Here is a 20,450-nt window from a genome sequence, read left to right on the forward strand (position 1 = left end):
ACTAGACTCTTCTATAGTATTTGAAATGAAACAAGCCTCTCCAGGAAGAGTGGGGTTTGTTGAAGAAGCAAAACTTCCCTTTGGGGAAATTTTAATTTGAACAGAAATCAAATGCTAGGAATTTGTAACATGTAAAAAGGTGCCAGATTGATTTCCAAGGTGATGTTTGTCCCATTTCCCAATATATTTGTAGAACACGACCAAGGAAGAAATGGTAGAAACAGGAAAAGGTGTGTGTAATCACGTAGTCTGAAAGTCTTCAAAATAGAATTGAGAGTTGTTTTGAATGAACTTTGCTGATCAGATCAAATGGCTTTACTTACGTTTGTTCCTACCTTATACTAAAAAGGATTTATTTATATATGTATTTATGGATATCCAGAGAAAAAACTTCATGTCTTTTGGACACTTTCCTTTCCCTTTTGCTTCCTGTAATTTGCTGTTTGTTATTCTTCAGGTGACCACTTAAATACCAGCTTTTCACCATCTTATCTTCATCATCTTATCTAAATAAAATAAGTCAGTACTACTCTGCATAAGCTTACTAACATTATGTGGTCTTTGTCTTTTAGTAACTACCAGAATTTGTAATTACATCTTTGCTTGCTTCCTTATTTGCTGTCTTTTAGCACCTCTAGACTTTGGGATCCATGAAGGCCAGAATCAATTCTGCTTTAATTTTAATTTAACTGTTTATCCTCTATTTAGCATCCTCTCAAATGAGTTAAGTAATTCATTGGTTTATCTCCAGCTGTGGCTTCATTTTATCCAGAGTCACTCCACTTATTTCTCAGAGTATAATGATGTTTTTAAAATCAGTTTCAATTCACGTTTAAAAAGTTCCAGGAGAGGGGCGCCTGGGTGGCGCAGTCGGTTAAGCGTCCGACTTCAGCCAGGTCACGATCTCGCGGTCCGGGAGTTCGAGCCCTGCGTCAGGCTCTGGGCTGATGGCTCGGAGCCTGGAGCCTGTTTCCGATTCTGTGTCTCCCTCTCTCTCTGCCCCTCCCCCGTTCATGCTCTGTCTCTCTCTGTCCCAAAAATAAATAAAAAACGTTGAAAAAAAAATTAAAAAAAAAAAAAAAAGTTCCAGGAGTAGGAGTAAGGGTGGTATCACAGTATTGTGACTCTTAAGCATACTTGTCAATTCTAGTAAGTTTATATTTAGAAATGTTAGGTTTGGCTTTATCTGCATTTAGATGACAAGTTTTTCTTCCTCTTAATGAAAATAAGCTTTGTAATTTTCTAATTTCTGGGGGTGAAATGAGTATTTCAACACTAGCTTGCTGATCCTTTTTTTTCTTTTTTCTTTTTTTTATTGTCCACCTGTTGTGGACAATACCAGTGATCTAAAAGGATTTTTCATTCTGACTTCAGCTAAAATTGAAGATTGGGCAGAGATATCACGAGGCAGAAATAGCCCTAAATTTGTGACAGAAAAAAATCCATTCAGCAAGACTATACCTAAAATTTGCTGAAGGCCAACCAGAAAAACAAAATGCGTTTTCCGTATTCAGTTCCTTTAAATTGCTCAGTTACACCTCCACCTCTTCATGCCTGAATAGCTACTTAGTCCTCTACCCTGGCTTTGTACAGTGACACTTCTGCCAAAAATCGGCTTCAAATGGAAATCTCTTTGACCTTGCTGGAGCACACAACAGTTCAGTCCCTTTGGCAGGGCCTAGACTCTAGGTCTTTGGTTCCCTCATTTAGCAATATCTTACTATCGTTTGTGTCTCTGGCTTCCTAGTGGTTTTCCGTCCTCCAAATCAGGTCTCTTTCCTATGGGTATAGTTATTTCCCCTATGATCTAGTGCGATAGCAGCTTCCTGGACTTGCTTGCCTTTCTACAAACTCTTAAAATTTGTATCTAAAACTGGGGTGTAATAATTAGAGACTGGGGCGAACTTGAACTTGAATTCATGTATTATGAGATCACGACCTGAACCGGAATCAAGAGTCCACCCCTTAACAGACTGAGCCACCTGAGGAGATGGCTTTTGAGCTGAGATCTGAATAACAAAATCTGAGAGGTAGGGGAGGGTGAAATGTTTGTTGATTATCATTTTCCCTTTACAAACCAGGGTCAGCATCATAAAAGAATCTACAGCAAAACTGTGAAGCAGTGAGGTGTGATAGAATAAGCCCTAGAATTTTGGCCTGGTTTGGCTATTAACCAGCTTTGTGGTTTTTGGCCGATCCCTTGTTCTTCCTGATACACACATGCTATAGCCCTTCAACTTTTTGCTCCTTGGAAGTCGCCACAGTTGTAGTCATAGGGTATAAAGGAGAATAAGTGAGACGGCTTGATAGAGTGCGAGTGTGCCTTGCTGACCAAACTCAGCGGGCTTGGCGCAATTCTGAGGCTCTCCATTCATTCATTCATTCATTCCTGCGGGGGAGGAAAAACAAGGAAAAAGACGGTTTTGTTTTTTCATGGGCAAATGACCCCCAAAAAAGGTTGCCTCTTGATGCTAAAGAAGAGCTAAAAGAAAGTGACAGTTCTTCACTTTATAAATTACCTCCGGACTGTGTTTTATGGATTATATTTATATTTTAGGATTAATATCCTCTATTTTACAGGATGTAGTACCATGGTATTAGAGTATTTGAGAATACTCTTGCATTTTTTTTTAATTAAAGTATAATTAACATACAGTGTTACATTAGTTTCAGGTATACAATATAGTGATCTAACAGTTCTGTACATTACTCAGTGCTCTTCCTGTCACCTGTTTTACCCATTCCCCCTCTCTCCAGCCTTCACTTGGGTAATCATCAGTTCTCTATGCTTAAGAGTCTGTTTTTTTGTTTATGTCTTTTTTCCTCTTTCTCTTTTTTTAAATTAAATTAAATTTGTTTTTCAAAGTTTATTTTTGAGACAGCACGCACAAGCAGGGGGAGGGACAGAGAAATGGGGAGACCGAGGATCCAAAGCAGGCTCTGGCGCTGACAGCAGAGGGCTCAAAAACAAGAACCATGAGATCATCATGACTGAGCTAAAATCAGACTCTTAACCAACTGAGCCACCCAGGCACCCCTATTTGTTTAGTTTCTTAAATTCCACATAGGAGTGAAATCATATGGTAGTTGTCTTTCTCTGACTTCATGTAGCATTATACCCACTAGATCCATCCATGTTGTTGCAAATGGCAAGAATTCACTCATTTTTATGGCTGAGTAATATTCCATTCCACCACAACTTCTTTATATTTTCACCTGTTGATGGACACTTGAGTTGCTTCCGTATTTTGGCTATTGTAAATAATGCTGCAATAAATATAGGGATGCATCTGTCTCTTCGAATTAGTGTTTTCATATTCTTTGGGTAAATACCCAGTAATAGAATTACTGGATCATAAGGTAGTTCTGTTTCTAAGTTTTAACTATTTTCCACAGTGGCCCCACCAGTTTGCATCTCCACCAGTAGCTCACAGGGGTTCCTTTTTCTCCACGTCCTCACCAACATTTGTTGTTTCTTGTGTTTTTGATTTTAGCCATTCTGATAGGCATGAAGTGATACCTCATTGTGGTTTTGATTTGTATTTCCCGGATGATGAGTAATGTCAAGCATCTTTTTATGTGTCTGTTGGCTGTTTATGTATGTCCTCTTTGAAGAGAAATGTCTGTGTCTTCTGCCCATTTTTTAATTGGACTATTTGTTGTTTTTGGTATTGAGTTGTATGAGTTGTTTATATATTTTGGGTACTAACCCCTTATCGTATGTATCATTTGCGTATATCTTCTCCTGTTCAGTAGGTTGTCTTTTTGTTTTACTGATTGTTTCCCCCACTGTGCAGAAGCTTTATTTAAAACACATTTATTTTTATTTTTAATTTAGAGAGAGAGAGTGTGGAGCAGGGGAGAGGGGAAGAGGGAGAGAGAGGCTCCCAACCAGGCTCCAGGCCCAGCACAGAGCCCGACATGGGGCTTGATCCTGCAAGTCTGAGATGACCTGAGCTGAGCCAAAATTAAGAGTTAGACACTCAACCGACTGAGCCACCCAGGCACCCCATTGTGCAAAAGCTTTTTATTTTGACGTAGTCCCAATAGTTTATTTTTACTTTTGTTACCCCTGCCTCATGAGACCTATATAGGAAAATGTTGCTATAGCTAACGTCAGAGAAATTACTGCCTGTGCTCTTTTCTAGGATTTTTATGGTTTCAAGTCTCACATTTATTAGGTCCTTTATCCATTTTCAGTTTGTTTTTGTGTATGGTATAAGAAAGTCATTCAATTTCATTCGCTTGCATGTAGCTGTTCAGTTTTCCCAACACCATTTTGTGTTGTTCTTGCATACTTTTTAAGCCTCTTTCTTGGAATGATTTCATTCCAAGGATTTGCCCCGTGGCTTTAAGGCCTAGGGAGTAGAGAAATGGTCAGATGTTGCCATACACTCAGTAACAAGACATCATTGCATGGAGTTTCTTTTCTTAGAATTGGGAAACCCAGGGGGTTCCTGGGTGGCTGTTGGTTAAGGGTCTGACTTCGGCTCAGGTCATGATCTCACAGCTCATGAATTCAAGCCCTGCATCGGGCTCTGCTGTACTGACAGCTCAGAATCTGGGCCTGCTTCACATTCTGTGTCTCTTGCTGTCTGTCTGCCCCTCCCTCTCCCTCTTTCCCTCAAAAATGAACATTAAAAATTTAAAAAAAAGAATTGGGAAACCTGTCCCAGGTCTTCTCAATACTTTTAACAGCTGACTTAGTCTGAAAAACTTGTCTGCTTATTGAAAAAAAAGACTATGTGTACCAAATCATTGGTAGCTCCTCTCACTTTGTTAAGTGGTTTATGTGTTTCCAAGTCAGAGCTACAGGTCAGATTTTCCATTTGCTGCTGTGGCTTGGTTTGTATGGGATTGTGCTGCTTAGAAATCCTTCCCTAAAAAAAAATAAAAAATAAAAAAACTGTTCTTAAAGTAAGCTCCATGTCCAGCATGGGGCCCAGTCTCACAACCCTGAGATCAAGAGTTGCATGCTCCATCAACTGAGCCAGCCAGGCACCCCTCCCCGCCAAATTTTATTTATTTTTTAAGTAGGCTTCATGCCCAGGGCAGAGCCCAACATGGGGCTTGAACTCGTGACCCTGAGAGTGAAGGCCTGAGCTGAAATCAAGAGTCAGTTGCTTAACCGACTATGCCATCCACCTGGCCCTAAAAAAATCTTTTTAAATGAAGTGTGAATACCGTAGAAATTCCTCTTGATAAACGGGCAGTGTTTTTAATCAGTCATTTCATTTGTTTAAAAAAAACAATTGTTTCTAAGTGTCCAGAGAAGTTCAAGTTTGCAAAGGTATTCCCTCATTTGTTTGCATCTGTTTTCTACTTTAGGTGTAATTGAAAAGTGACCCTCTCTTCAGAGATGTCAAAAACAAACAAATCCAAGTCTGGATCTCGCTCTTCTCGCTCAAGATCTGCATCAAGATCTCGTTCTCGTTCATTTTCGAAGTCTCGGTCCAGAAGTCGATCTGTTTCTCGTTCAAGGAAGCGCAGGCTGAGGTAAGGGGATGTGATTGTATATCGGGATAACCATTGTATCGGTCAGTGAGGGTCTCTGAAGATGTTTTGCTAGACTCTGTGAGTGTCAAATGGAGTGGGGGGTTGGCTTCAAGTAGAGGGTTGGGCTGTCAGATATTACAGGTTTGTTCAAACGCTGCAAATCCAAATCACCTTTGATTGCCATACTGTTTGCCTAATTCCTTTTCTCCTCTGCCAGCATGTACTGTTTCTCATCTACTTTGGAAGAAAGAGCATTTTGTTTTATTTGAGCTGCTTGCTTCAAATCTCCACACGTGATTGATTTCTTCCTGAGGTATTTTTGCAGGCTTTGGACAAAAGGTTGTATGCATCATCACCAAAGAAAAGATAGCTAAGGGGATTAATACTATGAGCAACTTTGCGAGGCAAGAAGCCTCATTAATTCAATAATGTAATTAAACCACAAAAACTTAACAGGAGTCATTTGTGTACATCTGATGTGCCAGTCACTAACAAGCTGTGTCTATTTAGTAAAACACAGCAAAACTATCTAAAAATCACTCTGGTAGATATCTCTGTGCCTAAGTGTACAAATAATTCTTTTGAATTTATTGCCAGTATTCTTTAATTCTGTCAGGTTTCACATCTTTCAGTGGGTCTCCTGGTTTCAGTTAGGTCTTAGAAAAACCTCCATCTCGTTTCCTCTTTTCATGTATTGTGAGTTGGGTTTTTCATTCTTTACAACTTATAATTTTTTCTTGTGAACAGACAAGAACTTTTTTGTAGATACAAGTTTCTATCCATGAATATTGATGTATTTAAATACCAAAGGGGGATATTTGCACAGCTTCGTTCTTGTTATCAGAATCGCACCAGGCAAGGAAGTAGTTTCTCAGCTTCACCACTTGGACCCCCTCCCCCTGCCCTGCACTCCTGATTTCACATAAGTTTCTAGAATTCTTTTGTTAAATGAATTGATTACAAAATTTAAAATAAACCTCAGGAAAAGTAGTTATTAAGTTGTGTTCTTTACTTCTGTAGTCCTGTGAAACACTTCTAAAATGTCTTAAGGAATTGGTGGGATTCTTTTTTTCCTTCCAACATCTTAAATGGAATCTGTGAGAGGCCTGCCTGAAAAAATTAATTTCAGACCAGAGGGTGAATAAAAAGTTGGTGTGCATAAATATTAATGATTCTTTTAAAAAAATATATTTTTTTAGTGCTTATTTATTTTTGAGAGAGAGAGAGTGCGCTAGTGGGGTAGGGGCAGAGAGAGAGGGAGACAGAGAATCTGATGCAGGCTCCAGGCTCTGAGCTGTCAGTACAGAGCCAGATACGGGACTCGAACTCACAAACTGTGAGATCATGACCCAAGCTGAAGTTGGAGACTTAACCGACTGAGCCACCCAGGTACCGCTATTAATGATTCTGCTATAAGTTAGAATATACAGTCTCTTCCTCAAACAGAAGAAACACTAGATTTTTTTTTTTTTTTTTAAAGATAATATTACACTTTGTGATAATGAGTCCTAGTCTCACCCTCTCTTCTTCCGTGTTTTTTGGGCATGCATTTTTAGGTCAAACTTTGTTCAAGCCCTAGGCTAGAGACTGTTGCTTAATTGTGTCAGAGTCAATATAAATAAATTTCTACCTTTCACCAGCCCCGAAAAAAAGAAGAGGGAAACCCACCAAAATATATTTATATCTACCTTAGGAAGTTGCTGTCAAGGCATGGGACTGAGCCAGAGACTCTTAGTAACCTACTCTTGCTTTGCACCCAGAGTCTTTTGATTAGTGCCATTTCAACTTCACTTTAGCTCAGTTTGTTCTGAAGAGAGTAACACTTTAAAACTTAATCTAGTAGATGGAAATTAAGTAATTGCCTCAAAAACAAGGGCTCTACAACCAAAACTGAATGACAAAATTGAACGCACACAAACCAGATTGAAAAATGCTAACCAGCTCTGAAGTATTTGTGGTAGCTGGGATTCCGGGCAGATCTGTCTGGACAGATCTCTTCATATTCTACAGATTATTTGGCATGGTCACTGACTTGGCAAATGAGGGAAAAATATCTCGGGCAGTATGTGCTGGGGTAGGGCTAGAGCCACTTTATGTGCTATCTTATACCGAGAAGATTGTTATTTTGGAGGAATTTCTCCTCTGGAAAACATGTTTTTATACTCGATTCTAGTCTGACATCTCTGTTTTTTAGAAACAGATAAATTTGCCACTGGATGTTCACTTTTTATTTCTGGCTTATCTGTTCCATGATTTTTTTTCCTTTTTTTTCCCTCTCCTACAAGGAAAGTATACTATCCAGAGAGTTTGAGAAACCATGCCTTTAAATTAACTTAACTGCTGAGTTCTACAGAATTGGAGAAAATTGATTGTTTCCTTGTATTTCACAGACTGTATCCTTTTAAGTGACTTCTTGTAAATAACTTCATTTGCAATCTGCAGAGACTCATGTTCTTGCATCTGTGCAATGACTGCGGGGTTTGGATGCGGTATGCCACAGGGCCCGCACTAGTAGTTGGTGACAGAAGCAGCAGTAGCCTCTGAGGATGGGACATGAATTAAACCCTCCTTAGTGCTGGTGGTGCATCACCTCCCTCAAGTATAGCCATTTAATCGGGTCATACACACTTTCATAGCCTGCATCCGCCTCTTCCTTCTTTTCTTATATTGTTACTGTTTTCGAATGAAAAGTATGGAAGGTAAGTTTTTTTTCATTGTACTTAAATAGTAACTGTTAACAACCAGCCATAAGATACGTTTTTGCCAGTCACAATTGTTCTTGGGGTGAATAAAGAACACCGTGGGAAGACCAATCCCACTCTTATCTTCTATAGATTAATATAAATTTCTTTTCAAAAACACCATTTGTTTAGTTAAGATCTGTCATATTTGCTAAATGGAGTTATTTATAAAACAAGCAAATAAAATCTGTTTTTGGTTAGGCCAAATATGAAAAATTCTGTTGATTAACTGAAGGTTTTTATTCTACTGTATGTAAAGAAAGTATTTTTGCGAAGACTTTTTTCTAGTAATTTTAGATACTTTTATGTTAATGATGTATATCATAATTGACAAGGCACATTCGGTGTCCAAGAACCCCAGCAGATTTTTATACCAACAGATAACTTTGGCTTTTGGATCAAAACAGCTCCCTGTCATTGACAAACTTAGCATTCATAAACATGTAATTTTTACAAAATCAGGTTACTGTTAAATCCCTGTGGTTCTGGAAATGCCCCTTTGCCCAATTAGAGTCCCAGATTGTTGGATGAAGAACACAACATTTGGCTTTAGGTTCACTTGAAAGACGTGTGGGTGGTGGTGCCGGAAGAGGGGTTGGTTTTGTCATTTTCTTTACTGAACCTCCTGTGTACTTGGGTGTTTATGGTCAGATGGTGCCCTCTTGTGGCACCTAGGTAGGATCGTGTGATTCAACAACAGAAAGTCATCCACCTAAGAAATGAAACCATTTCCAGGTCCCCAGTAAATATTTTTTTTAAGTTTATTTTTGAGAGAGACAGTGTGAGTGGGGAGAGGGGCAGAGAGAGAGGGAGACACAGAATCTGAAACAGGCTCCAGGCTCTGAGCTCTCAGCACAGAACCCGATGTGGGGCTTGAACCCACAAACCGTGAGATCACAATCTGAGCTGAAGTTGGGCTCTTAAACCGACTGAGCCACCCAGGTGCCCCCAGGTCCCCAGTAAGAAAAACAGTATTTTTGTATCTTTTGCTGACCTGATTTCAGTGAATTGTTTTAAGCTCTGAGCAGTAGCATCTCCAAGTTCCTGTTTAAGTGTTCTTTGGTTGGGACTGTGTGTTTACAACCCAAGGTTTTAGTGGAATCTAAGGAAGTAGTCCTGCATAGACAGAGAGGGCTGAATGGGATGAGGAATAGAGTGTTATACCATGATAGGGGGTGAGGACCTACATTTAGTCTGGACCTTTGTCTGCAGATTCGAGCTTGCATTCTTCCTGGCTTCCAGTGGTTTAGGGACCTGTAGAATCCCATGTGAAATTCTCAGCAACGTGTATACTATATTAAAATGATTTTGTTTAGTGTACTACCTTAAGAACATTATTCTTTTAAGCATTGTAGAAACACATTTCTATTTAAAAAGGGGTACAATATTAATGAAGCAATCTCAATGTGTAATTGTTAAAACGATTCATATCTGTGTATTTGTACTTCATATGGGTCAGCAGTGGGATCAGATATTTAAATTGTGCCCTTTCTTTGAAAATAAAATATTTAAGAACAGGATCTCGAACCGTTAGCTCTTTGTTGGCAGGGATGTCTTAAATAAAAGGCTTGTGTCAAAAATTCAAATGTTTCCCTCCTCCCCCTTTTCAGTTCTAGGTCTCGTTCCAGATCATATTCTCCAGCTCATAACAGAGAGAGAAATCACCCAAGAGTATATCAGAACCGGGATTTCCGAGGTCACAACAGAGGCTATAGAAGGCCCTATTATTTCCGTGGGCGCAACAGAGGCTTTTATCCGTGGGGCCAGTATAACCGAGGAGGCTATGGAAACTACCGCTCGAATTGGCAGAATTACCGGCAAGCATACAGTCCTCGTCGGGGCCGTTCCCGATCCCGGTCCCCAAAGAGAAGGTCCCCTTCACCGAGGTCCAGGAGCCATTCTAGAAACTCCGATAAGTCTTCCTCTGACAGGTCGAGGCGCTCCTCATCGTCTCGTTCTTCCTCCAACCACAGCCGAGTTGAATCTTCTAAGCGCAAGTCTGCAAAGGAGAAAAAGTCCTCTTCCAAGGATAGCCGGCCGTCTCAGGCTGCTGGGGATAACCAAGGAGATGAGGCCAAGGAGCAGACGTTCTCTGGAGGCACCTCTCAAGACACAAAAGCATCTGACAGCTCGAAACCGTGGCCAGATGCCACCACATACACTGCTGGTTCTGCGTCACGGGCCTCTGCAGTTTCTGAGTTGAGTCCCCGGGAGCGAAGCCCTGCTCTAAAAAGCCCGCTCCAGTCTGTGGTGGTGAGGCGGCGCTCACCCCGTCCTAGCCCTGTGCCAAAACCTAGCCCTCCACTTTCCAGCACGTCCCAGATGGGCTCAACTCTGCAGAGTGGTGCTGGGTACCAGGCCGGGACACACCAAGGTCCATTCGATCATGGCTCTGGGTCCTTGAGTCCATCCAAAAAGAGCCCCGTGGGTAAGAGTCCACCGGCCACTGGCTCCACGTATGGCTCGTCTCAAAAGGAGGAGGCTGCTGCTCCAGGAGGAGCAGCCTATACAAAGAGGCAAGTGTCTCGTTTCCTCTCCTGGTTGTGTTTTTATCTCGCCAGCTGGCAGTTTAATTGTAATGTGATCTAGGTTAGAGCTCTGATTAATGGTAATAAGGTAATCCCCGTTTCCTAAACTTTGCAGTAGCAACCTTGAAAAGCATCACCCAAGGAAACCTTTAGCTTAACTCTAGCTTTCCTGCCTCCCTGAATTTGTATTGTAGCATAAAGTTTCTTTAGACTGCTCTGCAATGATGTTTTCACATTTAAAATTTGCCTTGGATTCTACCAACGTAAGCCAGAGAACAGAGTTTTGTGGGTCAGCTATCAAAAAATTATGGTCTTTGTCAAAATGAGAGGGCCATTGGAGATGTTAGACCCTGTAGGACCCACCATCTACTGTGATCAATCTGCATCAGCCCATGATGATGAAGAGCTACACCTTGTACCCTCACACCCTCCAGTTGAGGAGACTGGGCAAAATGGGAAAGCCTGAGGCTTAGTCCAGGAAGCCCTTGTTTTAAAATCACAAGGTGGGTGTGTGTCCCAGTAGAAGCTAACCAGGTTGCATGTGTTAGGAGAGGACGTGACTGTGCTTCTGCTGTGGGGGACATGGTGAGTTGGAACCTGAATCTTTGTGTGGTTGGATGGATTGGGATGGCAGAGACAGAACAGGGAATTTGCATTGGGACCAGGTTGTCAAGAGGTACTTAACCGGGCAGGTGGTTCCCCCCTCCTTTTCTCTCTCTCTCTGTCTCATTAGCATATTCTTTGGTGCCCCTGCTGTCCTTTGATTCTTCTTTGCCATATTAACTCAACTATAACTTGATTAGACTTCCTTCGTTAATGGTACAAATGAGATGTTCAGCCTCTGTACTTTCCAGCCTTCAGTGAGTCTGCTTTAAAGTGTAAGTGTGGTTCCTTGCCAGGACTGGGAGTCTCATTAGGAGACTCAAGGATGAGCTCTGCTTTTCCATAAGAACGAGTAGGATGGTTTTTGCCCTCTTCCCCCAATTAACTTGTATTTTGTTTTTATTTGTGTTCGCAGTATATTTCATATTTAGATCTTCTAGGTGACTTGAAGCAAACATGAAGTCTCTTTTGAGACTTGTATTTCCAAATGTGAGTTGTATAAAAAGCAAAACAGTCCAAGGTTGAACATTCTATGTTAACTTTGCTGAAAGCAGATTTTAAGTGACTGAGTGAAGGTTGGATAAGACCTTAATTTTTTTTTTCCTAGACCACTTACAGGTAAGTAGGTTTTTGTTTTTTAGTATCCTAAAAAATTACCTTTGCTGTTTTCTTTTTGGTTGCTCTTGTAAGATACGACTCCATGGGCCATGTATTTTTCTCTTAAATGGCATCCAAATTCATAGATCTGTGAAGGGCCACTTTTTAGAAATTACTAGAAAGTAACCAAGTAGAAAGTCCTTTGGTAACACTGGAATCTACAAGACATGTTTGTTCAGAGAATTAAAAAAAAAAAAAAAAAAAAAAGAATGGTGCTGTTTTAGATCAGGTTGCTTAAAGAAGCCTCCTTTGTGTCTCCCTTGTGTTTTATAACTAGGTACCTAGAAGAGCAGAAGACCGAGAACGGAAAAGATAAGGAACAGAAACAAACAAACACTGATAAAGAGAAAATGAAAGAAAAAGGGAGCTTCTCTGACACGGGCTTGGGTGATGCGAAAATGAAATCTGATCCATTTGCTCCCAAAACTGATGCTGAAAAGTCTTTTCGGGGTAGCCAGTCTCCCAAAAGGTATAAGCTTCGAGATGACTTTGAGAAGAAGATGGCTGACTTCCATAAGGAGGACATGGATGGTCAAGATAAAGACAAAGCGAAGGGAAGGAAGGAATCAGAGTTTGATGATGAACCCAAATTTATGTCGAAAGTTATAGCAGGTGCAAACAAAAACCAGGAGGAGGAGAAGTCCGGCAAATGGGAGGGCCTGGTGTATGCGCCTCCAGGAAAGGAAAAGCAGAGGAAAACCGAGGAGCTGGAGGAGGAATCTTTCTCAGAGAGATCCAAAAAGGAGGATCGGGGAGGGCCCAAGAGAACCGAAAGTGGGCACCGGGGGTTTGTGCCTGAAAAGAATTTCCGAGTGACCGCTTACAAAGCAGTCCAGGAGAAAAGCTCTTCACCTCCCCCGAGAAAGACCTCTGAGAGCCGAGAGAAGCTAGGAGCCAAAGGAGACTTTTCCTCAGGGAAGTCTTCCTTTTCTATTACTCGAGAGGCCCAGGTCAATGTCCGGATGGACTCTTTTGATGAGGACCTTGCCAGGTGAGGTGTGGTCCTTGAACCTCAGCATTTTAAGGGGCATCTCCTTATCCCTCTCTCTAAGGATGTTCTGGAACCAGGACAGGCCCCTCCTGTATTTCCTGTGCTATCCAAGTTTCATAGCTGATACGTCAACCTGTGTTCAGTGGAGAAGTGTGTGTCACTAAGGAGTTATGTGTTGGGGGCAGTATCACAGGGGTGGTGAAGCATCTTTGCAGTCTTCAGTGACTGGCTTTCTGGGTGTTGGGTCCCCTCTTGACCTCTGTCCATTACCCTACCCCATATCCCCTGTCATCCCATTTTTTCCCCTTAAATGTGCTTAAGGTGATTTTGCCTGTGGAGCCATCCAGAATCCATTTTTCCATGCTGGTTACCAGAGTCAGTTAATACTACAGACCTCCATCACATAACATAGCAATTTTAAAGTTGGGGCTTGGGTGGAAGAAGGGTGTGTTGGCAGAACTTTAGGGAAGAACGGTAAGGCCCAGACTGACTGTGTTTTATACCTGGTGTGAGAACCGCACAGCCAGTTGGAAGTCTGCCTGAGCAGCATTCCAGGCACCTCCCACATCACTGTGTCACTTCACTGAGTGGCCCTGGCTGGGCAAGCTAGTTGATCTTTTAAATACTTTTCAATTTGTTGTGTGTGTTAAAACCAGCAGCGACTCCAAAAACAGAGTTACTGATGTTCAGTACTTTACCCTGACCATTTGTTCCTCTCAAAGACTCCCAGTGAAAAAAGGGAAGAGAGATTTTGGATGCCCTTTTCCCTAGTTATGGTCCATTGAAATTACTTTGAACTTGGGTAGGAAGCAAAAAGGAACTTTGTGGGTAAATTTAAAACTACTGAGGAAAAAAAAGCATTGTATTTTTAGGGTTTGAGTGTTTTGACTTCCTGTATATCTTGTTACACGGGGCCTCCCTATGTTTCTTTTTCAGACCCAGTGGCTTATTGGCTCAGGAACGCAAGCTCTGTCGGGATCTAGTCCATAGCAACAAAAAGGAACAGGAATTTCGTTCCATTTTCCAGCACATACAGTCAGCTCAGTCTCAGCGGAGCCCCTCTGAACTGTTTGCCCAGCATATAGTGACCATTGTTCACCATGTTAAAGGTGAGTGCAGACCCCAGCCTGCTTGAGCCTCCCTTTCTGCGTGCTTAGCTTCCTCTGCTATAAGCAGAAGGATGAGTGGGTGACTAAGGGAGCCTTTTGGGGCCCTTTATCTCATCAAAAGGGCCTTTGAAGCTAGGGACTGGCTTGAAGGAAATTCCTTCCGAGGAGGAGTTTCCATTTTGTAATTACAGACTTGAACATTTCGAAATTATAGTAACCTGTGCTCGTGAGAATAGGTAAAATACTTCATGTAAGGTTTAAAATGCTGGCAGAAGGAAGTATGAAAAGTGGCTTTTCCAGCACCTCTGTCTTTTCCTTTCTAGCAGATGAAAGCCTGTAGAGATCTCTCAGAGACTTTGTGGTGTGAATTTCTTCCCCACATTATTCTACCATTTCCTGGGCAGATTGAGGTGGGCAGGTTGGGAATGGCTGAGAGAAGTGATACAGAAGCTAGGTTGGGCCAGTTACAGGTTCTACCTGAAATCTAAACTCCAGTGGGAGTTGGTGCTGTGATTCACAGAGAAGTGAGCTCTCGGTTTCCTTGTATCCATGTCCTAAGACAAGGGACTTACATAGTGGAAACCCATTGGCCAACATTGGATCGTGTCTGAACCAGCCGATTTTCCTTCCTCTTTTCAGCGTGTTTGTTACGTGTATTTGACGACTTGAGTCACATCTCTGGCTACAGGTTCATGCAGAAGAGTTGAATATTCTGCCTTTGGTAGCATAACGTGTTCTTTGAATTCCCACAGAGCATCACTTTGGGTCCTCAGGAATGACATTGCATGAGCGCTTTACTAAATACCTAAAGAGAGGAACTGAGCAGGAGGCGGCTAAAAACAAGAAAAGCCCAGAGATACACAGGTGAGGACTTCAGCCTTACACTGGAGGTGGCCGTAAAAGATCGCTCATCAGATAATAAACTCCTCTTGTTTTTATCAACATTAGGTGCGTTAGCAGCAGGGTTTAGGGTAAATACTCTCCAGACTCTAGGGTAGCAGTGGGCGTTTGTTGTTTGAGTGGAAAGGACATGCCTTAATGACTATGGTTGCTCACTTTGGGCCTGAGGAAGACCGGCCTTTTGATATAGATGAATCCTTGTATTGTTGGGAGCTGACAAATAGTAACCTGTGACCACTGTGAACTTTCTATAGGCAGAGTAAATGCTAAGTTTCTGTAAGCAACCCCTGTGTTCCATATATCTACTTCTTTTGGAAGAATTTGCAGTGGGTGGGAGAGCTTGCAGAATTGTGTCAAAGGGTTTAAAAGCCCAGCAGTTTTAGAGTATCACATTCAATTGTGGCAGTATATTCAGCAGTTTAGGGCTTTGTCTAGAAATAAACTTGGCTGTATCTTTAATTTCTTAATAGTCCGCTCTTGAGCCTGTTGTGGTAGGTAGGAGAATGCTGTTTCTACAACAGTCTTCAGGTTTTAGGGTCTTTGGGGTGTGTGTACGTGCCAGGCCCTTGTTTTCTCATCTAGACCGAATCTCATAGGTAAATAATGGGCTATTATATTCTTATTCCCAAGATGAAAACTGCTCTTTGAGGTTAGCAGGGCATGGATAGTCTTGATGTGAATTTGAGATAAAAGGTGTGGGTGTAGGTGAGTCTTTCTTCCTGGCTGTAACAGTATTGGGAAGGAATGAGAAGTTTCTTCAGTTTGAGTTTGAGAGATTGGTGCGTGTGTTGTGTGTACGCGCCTGTGTGCTCACGGACACACCTATGGGAGAGTATAAACATATAAGCAAAGAATGTAAATAATGTATGTGTCTAAGTTAGGAAACATAATGAAAAAGTATGCCTATGATTCTGTTGCCCAACTTATGAACTAAAATGTTACCACTACTGTATTCATACTCTGGGATATTAAACCTCTTTTCTGTTTTCAATTTTTAGGAGGATAGACATTTCTCCCAGTACATTCAGAAAACATGGTTTGGCTCATGACGAAATGAAAAGCCCACGGGAACCTGGCTACAAGGTGAACTGTTGCTTTGATCGTAATTTCCAACAAAATGAGTGCGTTGGGCATGAACTTGACAGAAATGTGTTTGTTTAAATTACTCTCTACTTAAGTTTGTGTTTTTCTTTTAAGGATGGGCATAATTCTAAAAATGAACTACAAAGGGTTAATTTTTATTAAATGTATCAACAACCTTTGTGAAGTGGTTAGAATATGGTAAATGACCCCAAAGTCTATTGAGGTGAGCTTGAGAAAAAAAAGAGAGGAGTTTTGGAACAAGTGCCCATGATGAGAGAAGAAACTTTTTGTGATATTTTTCTGCTTGTAAGTATTATCAAATCAACTATATTACATGCACTATTTCCAACCATGATTTCAAAAAGACATGCATGTCAGAGGAGAGTGAAATATTCATATCTTAACATGGTAGACTGTTTTAAACAGCTAGTCCAGTTTTTTTTTTCTAACATTGTACCATATTTATCATCTGTCGGTTACTGTTACTTTAAAAGCTAAACATTATTTTGATAGCCCAGCTACATTTGCAATGATGTGCACGCAAACATAGTTATTAAGAAGTTAAAGCTTGTATGCAGTCTTTTTACTGTGAAATAATAGGTTTGGGTTTTTTTTTTAAGTCTTAGTGTTTATTGACCTTCATTCACATATGCAGTTAAAATTTAAAATTAAAGATTTCCATTGCTGCTGAAACCTTTTCTAAAGATATTAATCTTCAAGTCTTCTGGACAGAATTGTCTTGGTAGTTGAAGGTGATGAGAAGCACTCTGGCACAGTGTCTTCTCTCCCACCCCCTTTTCTTTTTCTCCATTTGTCGCTTCCCCCACCCCCCGGTACTCCCCCAGCTCGGCACTAACCATGTGAAATGCAAGGCTTTGAAACAGCAGAAGAGAGCTGGTCCTCAAGGCCTCGCAGAGCTGACCCCATAGAGGTGCTGGGGGTGCACGGCCTCAGGGAGCAGCGTCTGCCTTTGTTTTGTTGTATTGTTCTGTTTTTGTCTTTAGAGGGTGCAGAGGCCCCATTCCCTCTCAAAACCAACATGATAAAAATAAACCTTAAACTTATTTCGGCAAAAAGCTTAGTAGTTTGTGTAAGTGCAATGTTAATACAGAGTCAGCTGCCCATTCCTTCCTCTTTTAGGGAAGTTTTACTTCCCATGAGGCAAATCCTTGTGCTTAATGATCCTGAATCCACCTTGCCCTCTGCTCTGAGTGTCCCAAGAGCTGTCGAAAGCCTTTGCCCTGGTTTGGGACGCACAGTGCTACTGCTGTCCGTCTGCAGTGCATGTGCCCTGAGGCTTCGACTTCCTAGGAAGTCAGCAAAAACGGAGTTTTGCTTTCTTTTTCTGCTGTTTTTTCTTTTTTAAAATAAATTTCGACCTGGTATTGTCACTTCATGAATTTTCCATTATGGTTTTTGATGTTCCCTCTCTAAAGCTGTTTCTCATTGTAACTAAGCATTTTGGAAGGTTGCTGAAGTGTCCCATGCTCTGTTGCTGGGCTGCATGCTCAGAGCCAGTTCCAAGGAGAGCATAAACCCATGGTGGCTGCCACAGCATAGGTAGGGAAGGACAACACAACACAGGCATTTCCGCTCTTGGTGGTGACTATATATAGGCCTGAGCCAGCCTAACCAGCCACCCTCTAAAGCGGAATTTGGCCTTCTCAGCTTGTATTCTAGCCAGAGTCATTACTGGGCCACAGAGGAAGCAAACAAGGCGAGATCAATGTTCAGCATTTTCGGAAGGTAGACATCATTATTTCAGAGAACTGGTTTGGGTTCTGTGAGGGACCCTCAGGAAGGGACTTCTGTGGGACGTCCTGTATCCCTCCCAAGCTTGGGTGCAGTGCCTCACACTCCCAGTGCTTCCTCTGTACCACTCCATTGGAGTGGAAACCACAGTTTGTGGGGTGGTTGAGTTGGCAGCCCTGAATCCCAAAAACCTTCATTTTGATTTCTCTCTTGGCAGACTGAGGGAAAATACAAAGATGATCCTGTTGATCTCCGCCTTGATATTGAACGTCGTAAAAAACATAAGGAGAGAGATCTTAAACGAGGTAAATCAAGAGAATCAGTGGATTCCCGAGACTCAAGCCACTCGAGGGAAAGATCAGCTGAGAAAACAGAGAAAACTCATAAAGGATCAAAGAAGCAGAAGTACGTAAGCCCCTGTTCCCTCATTCAGACTTCTGAGTGGGGTCTCTGGACTCTATACCACAGTTTCATTTAGGGTTAGGGATGATAGCAGTTTGTTCTTTGATATCCTGTAACTGTCAAGTAAGGTCCCTGGCTTGAAAACAACTTCTGCATCAAAGTAGGGGTATGATCCTTGTCCAGAGAAGGCCTCCTGGGAGATGGGTGTTTAGTTTGGCTCTAGGGATGGAGTGGAAAATCATTTGGGAATTCCTTTTGGGTTATTTTAGACATTTTCTTTGATACATTCTTTTTCATCACAAATTTTAATGGGGAGGTTATGTTTTAGAAATGGCTCAAAGTTGTTGGCTCATAGTAACACTTTTGTCAAAGACATAGGGTGAAACTAAATATAGGACAAGGTTGTTGTTTTTTTTTTTTTTTAAGAACATTACCTCCCCCGCCCCCAATTAATGTTTCTTTATTTTGAGAGAGAGAGAGAGAGAGCGCGGGAGAGACAGACAGACAGACAGAATCCCAAGCAGGCTCAATGCTGTCAGCACAGAGCATGATGAGGGGGTTCTTGGGGCTCTGTCTCACGAAGCATGAAATCATGACCTGAGCCAAAATCAAGAATTGAATACTTGACTGAGCCACCCAGGCGCCCCAAGATTGTTGATCTTAAATGCCCTTTAAGATCTAGTTTGACAGACACTTCCAAGTAAGGTGTTCCAAATATTCTTTAAACAAAGGTAGCGTTGTTGAACTTCATAGGGCAGCATTCATGCCAAGGTACTGTCATTTCTGTTTACATCTGTGAAAGTTCCATGACTTTTCAATCATGTCTCATTAAACGTAGAATTGAAGCCCCACACATTCCCATATGAAGCAACACCACTTTTGCTGTTTCTGAACTTTGGCCAGCAGGCGTTTTCATTATCCATTTTCTGATAACAATCCTTTGAGATAAGTTGCACGGTTGGTATGGTACCCGCTTTGCCTATTTGAAAGATAAGCTGAGCTTATAATGATTTTTCTGAAATGACATATTATCAGCTGACATCAAAACTCAGATCTTCTGTTCCACTTTTTCTTCCTTCCACTGTGTTACTTGTGCATCAGGAGCCCTGGTACTTGCCAGGGCTGCCCCCTGACAAAGGGACCTGATAATCCTCAACAGGGAGTGGATGTGGTGGTCCAGTAGTCCTCAGCACTGCTTCTGGTGGAAAGGAGGCAAAACCCCTCAAACATTTCAGGGTTGGGTTTGGATTATTGATCCTGATTCCTTTCCCTGGAACACGTACCTCTTCCTCTGACTTGCTGTGTGATGTTGAAACCCTAGTGTTTTGTGATTGGGGCAAGAAGAAAGATGTTTAATCTTGTTAAATATCACTCTTCAGGGGCTCCTGGGTGACTCAGTCGGTTGGGCATCCGACTTCGGCTCAGGTCGTGATCTCACAGTCCGTGAGTTCGAGCCCAGTGTTGGGCTCTGTGCTGACGGCTCGGAGCCTGGAGCCTGCTTCAGATTCTGTGTCTCCCTCTCTCTCTGCCCCTCCCGTCTCATGCTCTGTCTCTCTCTGTCTCAAAAATAAATTAAAAAAAAAAATTAAAAGAAATTAAAAAAAAAAATATATATATATATATATCCCATCACTCTTCAGTTTACAAAAACGGTTTCTCGAATGACTGAAGAACAACTTAACCCAAGATCACACAAGTAATAAAAGTGATGCTGGGACTCCAGTCTGAGGCCTTTTGGGATCTTGTTTTTAAAACCTCTTAGAAAAATCCTGTGATGATAACTTAGATTTCCCCTATTTATGAGTAAATGCTAGAAAGAGGCACTAGGATTTAAATATTTAAGTTCTTGAGCTTCTCAAATGTCGAATGTAGTGGGAGGGGGAGCAGGGTGCTATGTTTGCGAAATGGAGGAGGACATGGGAAGGGAGGATAGCAGTAGGTTATTGGCGCTTGGCTGGCCTTTACCTCTAAGTGTCCTCTACTCCTGGGAGCCTGGCCTTTCTGCCATCTTAAAGGCAGCCAGTAACCCCCACTAGCACATGGCAGGGCTGGCACCGACTTCTCCATAGACGGTGACTCATTGTAGTAAGCTAATTTGCCCTGGTCTGTAATTTCTCTCAGATGAAGGGAAGGGAGGGAAGTAACTCTGGGAAGAGTTTTGCCGGATCCTGTGCTTTAATAACTCAAC

The 20,450-nt window shown here is 41.8% G+C and overlaps 1 protein-coding gene across 3 annotated transcripts in view; it reads left to right on the top strand.

Moving 5' to 3' along the window:
* THRAP3 (thyroid hormone receptor associated protein 3) overlaps positions 1–20,450 on the top strand; it is a 75,925-nt gene that overhangs the window by 50,407 nt on the left and 5,068 nt on the right. For all 3 annotated transcript variants that reach the window (XM_027059642.2, XM_053211399.1, XM_053211396.1), the window contains exons 3-9: positions 5,329–5,496; positions 9,848–10,753; positions 12,303–13,016; positions 13,953–14,125; positions 14,878–14,989; positions 16,024–16,108; positions 18,078–18,265. In XM_027059642.2, coding sequence (XP_026915443.1) covers positions 5,360–5,496; positions 9,848–10,753; positions 12,303–13,016; positions 13,953–14,125; positions 14,878–14,989; positions 16,024–16,108; positions 18,078–18,265 — 2,315 coding nt within the window. In that variant the 5' untranslated portion in view covers positions 5,329–5,359. The remainder of the gene's footprint in view (positions 1–5,328; positions 5,497–9,847; positions 10,754–12,302; positions 13,017–13,952; positions 14,126–14,877; positions 14,990–16,023; positions 16,109–18,077; positions 18,266–20,450) is intronic.

This window comes from Acinonyx jubatus, chromosome C1 (genome assembly GCF_027475565.1).
Source record: "Acinonyx jubatus isolate Ajub_Pintada_27869175 chromosome C1, VMU_Ajub_asm_v1.0, whole genome shotgun sequence".
Classification (NCBI taxonomy): domain Eukaryota; kingdom Metazoa; phylum Chordata; class Mammalia; order Carnivora; family Felidae; genus Acinonyx; species Acinonyx jubatus.